The 9,139-nt window shown below is 50.6% G+C and overlaps 1 protein-coding gene across 1 annotated transcript in view; it reads left to right on the forward strand.

Moving 5' to 3' along the window:
- The first annotated feature begins 2,264 nt into the window (after positions 1-2,264).
- The window catches only part of LOC130113078 (platelet-derived growth factor subunit A), a 33,355-nt gene continuing 26,480 nt past the window's right edge, over positions 2,265-9,139 (forward strand). Inside the window, exons 1-2 of the mRNA XM_056280589.1 lie at positions 2,265-3,166; positions 3,612-3,708. Of these exons, the coding sequence (XP_056136564.1) occupies positions 3,104-3,166; positions 3,612-3,708 (160 nt within the window). The 5' untranslated portion in view covers positions 2,265-3,103. The remainder of the gene's footprint in view (positions 3,167-3,611; positions 3,709-9,139) is intronic.

Genomic DNA, 9,139 nt, shown 5'->3' on the forward strand with positions numbered 1-9,139 from the left:
GAGGGAGACAGACAGAGAGAGGGAGACAGACAGACGGACAGAGCAAGAGAGAGAGGTCGAATTGAATTGAATCGACCTGGGAGGCAGACAGACAGACAGAGGGAGACAGACAGACAGACAGACAGACAGAGCAAGAGAGAGAGGTCGAATTGAATTGAATTGAACTGGGGGGGAGACAGACAGACAGGCAGACAGACAGACAGAGAGAGAGAGGAAGACAGACAGACAGATGGAGAGACAGAGAGAGACAGACAGACAGACAGAGAGAGAGGGGGGACAGAGAGAGAGAGGGGGGGGGAGACGGAGAGAGACAGGGAAAGGGGGAGACAGAGACAGACAGACAGACAGACAGACAGACAGACAGAGCAAGAGAGAGAGGTCGAATTGAATTGAATTGACCTGGGAGGGAGACAGACAGACAGAGGGAGACAGACAGACAGACAGACAGACAGACAGAGCAAGAGAGAGAGGTCGAATTGAATTGAATTGAACTGGGAGGGAGACAGACAGACAGGCAGACAGACAGACAGAGAGAGAGAGGAAGACAGACAGACAGATGGAGAGACAGAGAGAGACAGACAGACAGACAGAGAGAGAGGGGGGACAGAGAGGGGGGGGAGACGGAGAGAGACAGGGAGAGGGGGAGACAGAGACAGACAGACAGACAGACAGACAGACAGACAGACAGACAGACAGACAGACAGACAGACAGAGCAAGAGAGAGAGGTCGAATTGAATTGAATTGACCTGGGAGGGAGACAGACAGACAGAGAGAGGGAGACAGACAGACAGACAGAGAGAGGGAGACAGAGACAGACAGACAGAGCAAGAGAGAGAGGTCGAATTGAATTGAACTGGGAGGGAGACAGACAGACAGAGAGAGGGAGACAGACAGACAGAGCAAGAGAGAGAGGTCGAATTGAATTGAATTGAACTGGGAGGGAGACAGACAGACAGGCAGACAGACAGACAGAGAGAGGGAGGGAGACAGAGACAGACAGACAGACAGAGCAAGAGAGGGAGGTCGAATTGAATTGAACTGGGAGGGAGACAGACAGACAGAGAGAGGGAGACAGACAGACAGACAGACAGAGCAAGAGAGAGAGGTCGAATTGAATTGAATTGACCTGGGAGGGAGACAGTCAGACAGAGCAAGAGAGAGAGATTGAATTGAATTGAACTGGGAGGGAGACAGACAGACAGACAGACAGACAGACAGACAGACAGAGCAAGAGAGAGAGGTCGAATTGAATTGAACTGGGAGGGAGACAGACAGACAGACAGAGAGAGGGAGACAGACAGAGAGAGGGAGACAGACAGACAGAGAGAGGGAGACAGACAGACAAACAGACAGACAGAACAAGAGAGAGAGGTCGAATTGAATTGAATTGAACTGGGAGGGAGACAGACAGACAGGCAGACAGAGAGAGAGAGGAAGACAGACAGACAGATGGAGAGACAGAGACAGAGAGAGAGAGAGGGAGGGTGGCAGAGAGAGAGGGGGGGGACAGAGAGAGAGAGAGGGAGAGAGAGGGGGAGACAGGGAGAGGGGGAGACAGAGACAGACAGAGCAAGAGAGAGAGGTCAAATTGAATTGAATTGAACTGGGAGGGAGACAGACAGACAGACAGACAGAGAGAGGGAGACAGAGAGAGACAGACAGACAGAGAGAGAGGGGGTGGCAGAGAGAGACTGGGTGAAACCGAATGAAAGACTACGTTCATGTGTACGTGCGTGTTTGAATGTAAAGGCGCTGGATTTCCAGATTCCAGGGCTGCTTTCCAGAGCTTTAGCTCCTCGGTGACCTGGACTCGAACGCATTCCTCACCCTTTACCTCGCAAACAGGGAAAGAAAGAAAGAGGGGCGACCCACCTTCTGCCCCCTCTTACTGTCCGTCGCTTTCTCTCATGGATTTGTCCCGTCCCCCCATCTGGATACTTATTCCTGAGCTTTATCACACAGTATGTGACCACAGACATGGCCACCGGCCCATCACACACACACACACACACACACACACACACACACACACACACACACACACACACACACACACACACACACACACACACACACACACACACACACACACACACACGTATAGGGTTAGTGCATGGGGAGAGAGGGGGGAGGAAGGAGAGGAGAGGCGAGCCAATGACTTATAATTTTGTTAGACGTGCAGCTCAGTCTGTTACGCATCAGCCAGTCCGAACATATCCAAACAGTCACGATCAGCTGATCAGCTACTGGATCGCTCTTCTTTCTGATACACCGACGTCACTGCCGGCGCCGCCGTCGCGGTTCGAACGTCCGCACCTGAATTCGCCCGCGGGCAAATCCGCCGCGCGCAAGACGGAGGTTTTTTTTTTCCTGAATTACGGGACGCGCGTTCACGATGCGCGACGGAAGCGCGCATCCGCCGTCGGGCAGCCGCTATATCCGTGTGACTCAGAGCATCCCGACTTCACTCACCCCGGAGATCAGCACGGCCGCGCCGGATCTGATGGGAACCGATATTAAAAAAAAAAAAAAAAACTCCCGCGGGATCGATAAGCTGAGAAGTTCCCCTCTCATTTGATGTCGTCTGGGCCCTCGAGGACAAAAACTCACATCTGGAAGTTTCCCTTTCCAGGATGTAATCGCCCCCCCTTTCTACATTTTTGCGCACACGTATGCGCCAAAAAAACTCCAAAAACGCACAAGGGTCTCGTATCTGTCTCCAAACGGATTACAAGGATCCAGAGACAGAATGACAAGTGTCTCCGGATGTGTCCGCTCTGAAGGACTGTTTTGCGTATTTCCACCCGTCGTCACCTGCTCTCGCGCTGCCGGCAAGGGTGTAGGCGGACGTCGACTTGACCTCAATTAGTTTGGAGCGCTTCTGCGTGCACGCAAAAGGGGTTTGCGCCGCCGGAAATTAACAAGAAAACAAAACTAGAAAAAAGTTTCTTTAAACGTTTCGGGTTCACTCGCCACTAAGCATCGTGGAGGTGACGGCTCCTCCCGAGGGATGGTACGGTGTCCCCCCGGACTTGGGAGCGACACCGCGGCTCCTGCGTTGGACCTTTGCTCCGTGCCGGTGCCAAGAGGACCTGAGGGGAGATGAGAGCCGCGTTTTACCACCTTCTCGCCGGCTGTCTGTGCCTGTTACGCATCGCTGCTGAGGTAAGCTCGGGTGAAAATGCAATTCTTATTCATTTGTTTGATTTTTATTTGCCGTTTCTTTGGGATCAGATACGGGTCGCGGAGATTTGCTCTAGAGCCTAACCGGGATGCATGCACAGTCCCTACGCTGCAACACGGGGAGATGGCCTACCGTTTCACAATTTCGCGCAACCGCAGCTTTTCCTTTGACGCGCAGAACACCGGCGTATTTCACCTCAAGAGTTTTATTCCGTCTCGTTTATGTGTAAGCGCAACAAGTGCGTTGCGTTTGCAGGAACGATGGCGCGTTTATAGGCGATGTGTTGCAAGAAAGTAGCCCAAAAGTGCTGATTCTACGACATCTAATGCGTGGCCCGCATAGGTGTGTCGTCGGATCGACTCTTTGGGACGTGTTCGCCATTCAAAGTGAACTGATTATAACGCTGTCTCGTCATCCGTTCCGCAGGAGTCTCCTCTCCCACGGGAGCTGCTGGAGCGGCTTTCCCGCAACGAGATCCGCAGCATCAGCGACCTCCAGCGGCTGCTAGAAATAGACTCCGTAGGTAAAGCGCTTCATTGTGATATTACAGCCTTTCCCCCCCCCCCCCACACCCCACCCCTTTCAAGTTTCGGGGCAAAGTTGCACAGAGAAACAAACTTTTTTGAGTGAAAAGTCAGGTTAAAATGGCGTCCGAGGTTATGTTACACTCATCATGCCAAAACGCCACTCCTTTTCTGAATGATTCTAGGTTTTTGGGGAGGCGTAGTGACAAATGACAACACCACGTTTTAGGTTGCCTGACGATCTAATTCGCAGTGCCCCTTTAAAAAAAACCGTGCAAAGCAACGGCAAACGATGCAGATCGATCTGGTTCCTTTTGCACGTTAAGAACTGGGCTCGGGGTTCGGTTCATTGCACCGGAAGGAAATGCTGCCCCTTTCTTCCGATAACGCGCGCTCGTTCCCGGAACGCCTACTGTTGTTAGGAGACCAGCCAGCCTGTCCCGCTGCCCGCACGATCGCCGTGATTGGTTTGGTGTAATAAAGGCCCAATCTGTGATTTCTTTGACCATATAAAATGGAGGTATGCGGTTTGTCCAGGCCCGTCGCAGAAACAGCTGGGCCCCTGAAAAGGTCCAGTGAATGCCCCCCCGCCCCCCCCCCAAAAAATCTGCTTGACTCATATCAACGCATGCAGTGCTCTCTCTCCTACGAAACACATACATGTTAACTGAGAAAGACTCAGTAATGCAACCCCCCCACACACACACACATACACACACACCATAATAGAACTCTTTGACACACTTCCACATATCAAGGTCAACAAAGATCTGCTACACTTACACCACACATAGCTTAGTCGAAAATGCAATATCTTACATCATGGCTTCCTCTTTGCCTCCTGTACAGCCATTTTCCTTGTCTTACTGGATGCGAAGTCCTTTATGAAGTCTTTAAAGACCATCTGTTCAGCCAGTTCACTCTCAATGGCAGGTTAGGGTTAGCCATTATCACTACTTATATTTCGGATGAACCTGATTATTGCTGGCCTCCATGGCTCCCCCTAGCGGCCGGGCCCCAGAAAGAGCCCCCACGTGGGCGGCCTTGCGTTTGCCGTCATTGTTGGTTTGGTGTAATAAAGGCCCAATCCGTGGTTTCTTTGACCATATGAAATGGAGGTAGGCTATATTCACTCCCCTAATTGAGGAGTTTGAGTTATAGATGGAAAACAGGCAATTCTGTGACGGTGTTGCGTAGCGGATCATAAGGGAAAATATGATCCATTGTTTGTGGACATTACCGACGTAGCTAGACAAACCTTGTACGGTTTCGGAAAATATTCATTCCTCAGGTTTGGGGGTTCATTTAGTGCTCAGTGTCCATGTTGAGAGACTTGTCAATCAATTGAAGCGGGGGAAGGGGGGGATTGTGGCAGGTCCCAATCCTGTGTTTTGTGTTTTGGCAGCGGAATGACCTTTTAGTTTACATTTGGATTTAGGATTGTATATTTAACTGGGAATGAGGTCTGGAAGCAAAATTAATGTCCATGGTTCACACGGCTATCCTTCAAAAAAATACCGAGGGAATAATGAACAAAGCGTCTGGAAGAAATAGTCACATGTGGAAAGTAACTAATTACAATTACTCTCGTTACTGTAACCGATTGAGATTTTTTTTATGTGCTTTTACTGTTACGGTTCCATTTTTTAAAATCGGTAATGTTACTTTTGCTTAAGTATGTTTTGTTTGTAGTATTTTTTTTACATCACATCCCTTATAAAGTCAACATTTTGTAGACCTTTCATAATGTTCACACCAGAAACTGTCCACTGGTAAATTGGAGGCACTGCAGCTGAGTGGCAGCCAGTAATGATAAAGAACCAAGTCTGAATTTGATCCTCTTGCCCTTTTTTGTTAGCACTTTTTAATTTTTAATTATTTTTTTTTTGCACAGGAATGATCATATTTAACAACCTTTGTACCCCCAGTTTACACAACAAGTCCTCCAACCCAGACGACCACATACTAGGTCGTTTGTCCTCTAATACGACCCACAGGAGCGTTTCCTAAATTAGCGCCCCTCCCGGCGGCAGGAGATATGCCACAGATACTTGTCACGTCTGTGCATTGTGGGTTTTTAAAACAATGTAGTCAGTGCGTTTTTGTGTCGTTTTGCCGGCTAATATAGTAACTAAGATCGCTATTGGCAGCATGTTTACCTATGAGTAACGTTATAAGAGCTAGCTTAACGTTAGCCAAAAGCAGAGGTGGAAAACTCCGCTTCAGAAAGTAAAAGTACTAACCATGTATTTGCTCCACCCATGCACTAAACCAGCTGATTCTAATTAGCACAACACTTCAGCCGGGTAGGAGAACCAATGAGTGAAATCAGCTGGTTTAGTCCATGGGTGGAGCAAATACATGGTTAGCACTTCTACTTTCTGAAGCCGGGTCTTCCACCTCTGGCCAAAAGTTAGGAATTCAGCTAGCGTGGATATTATAACCGCTATGCGACATTAAACTTTGCTTTTATTAATATTCGTTCCCGCGACAGCTTATGGGAGGAGATCGCTCGTTGTTCCAGGGAAAGTAACGAGTTATAATGACGGAGGGCCGCGAGGAAGCGGCGTAGAACGTGACTGTAGGTCGTAATGAGCTGCTTGTGCAAACCTGCCTACTAGTCTGCAAGTCACTAAGTAGATTTGTACACGAGTAGTTTTACCTCTGTGTAAATGAAATTCGTATCAAAGTAACAGGACTCTCCCCACCTGTGGAGATAGGTGCAGCATACAGGCTTCATTGTGGCCCCGGTGGGACTCGAGGTTACAAAAAAACAAAACAACAACGTATCGCTCGGTGGAGAGTTGGCTGTCGTAAAAGCTGTCGTCGTCAGTGAGAAACGGTCGATTCATTTTTCACGTCGCCTGTACCGAGCCGTGCCGCCATTAATTCTGGCATCATTGAGATGCAAATGTCGAGTGTGACGGCTCCCCCGCTTGGCGGGGGTCAAGTGGCTCAGTTCATTATGCTGTTGTCATCCTGCCCATTATTGGACGGGAGCAGGGTCTGCTGGAAGGCTGCTGTGTTGCTATGTATAATTCATGCTCAAATTCCTGCATGTCAGGGGCTTGACACCGGGGGAGAGCGAGGTGCACGCACAGTGGCGGAGAGAGAGAGAGCGAGAGCGAGAGCGAGAGAGGACGAGTTTTTGTTGCGCTGCAGACACACACATTGTGTAACGCAAGCGGGTGTTTGTGCATGCCCACCTGCGCTTACATGGCAAGGCTTTTCTGCACGTAGGCAAGAGTGGCAGACACACACACACGCACAAAGGGGATTCAAACAAAGCAAGGGTTTTTAATTTGATTAAAATGGGCTTCCCCAGACAACACTTACGCTCACTTATGTGAAGAAGACGCACACACACACACACACATGCACAAGCGCACACACACATAAACATACACAGACAGTGGATGTGTTGGGGCAGTTTGGCAGGGACGCTTGCTGAGAGAGTTCAACACTGTCATCACTGGGGAAACACTCGTGTGTCCTCTTCGGTCTGTTGAGGCTGTAGAAGAGAGACACCCATCAGGTGGAGTTTTGGTTGGGTGGAGGAAGCAGACACACAGTCAACCCCCTCTCTTGATCCGTCTAATTCAAGCCACACACACACACTCATATGTATATATGTCGCTCATCTCGTCATCAGTCGCTTCTCCGGGGTCGGGTCGCGGTGGCAGCAAGCTAAGTAGGGCCCTCCAGAGGTCCCTCTCCCCAGCAACGCCCTCCACCTCCTCCTGGGGAATCCCACGGTGTTCCCAGGCCGGATGAGACGTGTCGTCCCTCCAGCGAGTTCTGGGTCTACCCCGGGGTCTCCTACCAGTTGGTCCTCCCGGACCAGCCTGCGACGCCGGGAGTCGGCACGCCCCGGTCCCCGCCTTTGCCTGCCACCCGGCCCGCATTGCACCCTACCCCAATGCCCACCCCCCACGGATGGTGGGTCCACAGGGTGGTGGCTCCGTGTTGTTTTTTCGGGCTGAGCCCAACCGGGCACCACGGGCCAAGGCCTGGCCATCCTCGCTGGCGAGCTCCCTTCCCAGGTCTGGCTCCAGGAGGGCGTGTGTGTGTGTTTGTCTCAAATCCAGCGAGTCAAGTAAATTCTTTATGAGACAGTAAAAGCCTGTTTCATGCCATAAGACATCATCAGCTGTCAATAAAGCTACAGCTGATGAGTGTTATGGCGTGGAACAGGCTTTTACTGTCTCATAAAGAATTTACTTGACTCGCTGGATTATTTTGCTCCTTATTTGTTGTCTACTTTCCCTACCGTTGAGTGTTTCTTTTACCGTGGTTATACGTGTCTGCAGGTGGGGAGCCAGGTGTGGGTACGTGTCCTGGTCACTGTACTAGCGCCTCCTCTGGTCGGTCAAGGCGCCTGTTTGGGGGGGGGACTGGGGGGAATAGCGTGATCTTCTCACGTGCTACGTCCCCCTGGTGAAGCTCCTCACTGTCCGGTGAAAAGAAGCGGCTGGCGACCCCACACCCAGATAGCAAAATTGCTGTGGCCCGGACCCGCCCCACACCCGACGCTTCATCCGGCCCACATATCGTGTGGAATGATGGCTCTTGGGCGGTCCCCTCCTGTTTGCCACATCTGGGCCAGAACCGAGCCATAGCAAGGCCGCATGTGCCAAATATTTGCCAGAGGTGGCCCATATTTGTTTTGTGGTATTTGGGCCATATTCACCATTTACCACACGGGCCACTTCAGGGCCACATCCAGATTACATGTTGCCCAGAGCACCGCAGCTTTGGCAAATAAGGCCCACATTTGATTTGGCATATTTGGGCCATATTTGTTATTATACATGTGGGCCACTTCAGGCTCACATCCATTTTGTCAGGGCCAGAAGAAGACCATCAGTGCCGCATCATTGCCTGAAGTGGCCCACATCCGGATGCTATCTGGGCATATATCATAGGAGGCATGTGGTAGTCTGCAGCCCTCCCCGGATCAGCAGAGGGGGTGGAGCGGTGACTGGGACGGCTCAGAAGAGTGGGGTAATTGGCCGGATACAATCGGGAAGAAAAATGGGGGGGGGGCAGCAAGCAATTAAAAAAAATATGAATAAAGCTGGTCTCGCGTGACTGTTCCGTCCATATGTTTTGTTTCCCGGTGTAAAGAAGCCCGGTCCGCCTCCTCTGACTTGCCAATACTGCCTCCTTTCTCTGGGTTTGACTGATGTGAGCTGGTTGACCGCTATGCTAACACGAGTCCAGAAGGTTACAGAGAACACGTGGAAGCGACTCGCAACGTGTCATTGTGGTGGATCATGTTATTTTCATCTGGTCCCAAACCCTGATACAGAATGGTTCAGACTGGTTGTCGTCAGATGGGTAATAACTCTCGCAGCCATGCCTCGTGGGTCCTGTAGCCACTCAAGCGGTGGATTTCATTTGAGGAACGGTGAAGAATAATAACCAATG

Source organism: Lampris incognitus, chromosome 5, assembly GCF_029633865.1.
Source record: "Lampris incognitus isolate fLamInc1 chromosome 5, fLamInc1.hap2, whole genome shotgun sequence".
NCBI lineage: Eukaryota > Metazoa > Chordata > Actinopteri > Lampriformes > Lampridae > Lampris > Lampris incognitus.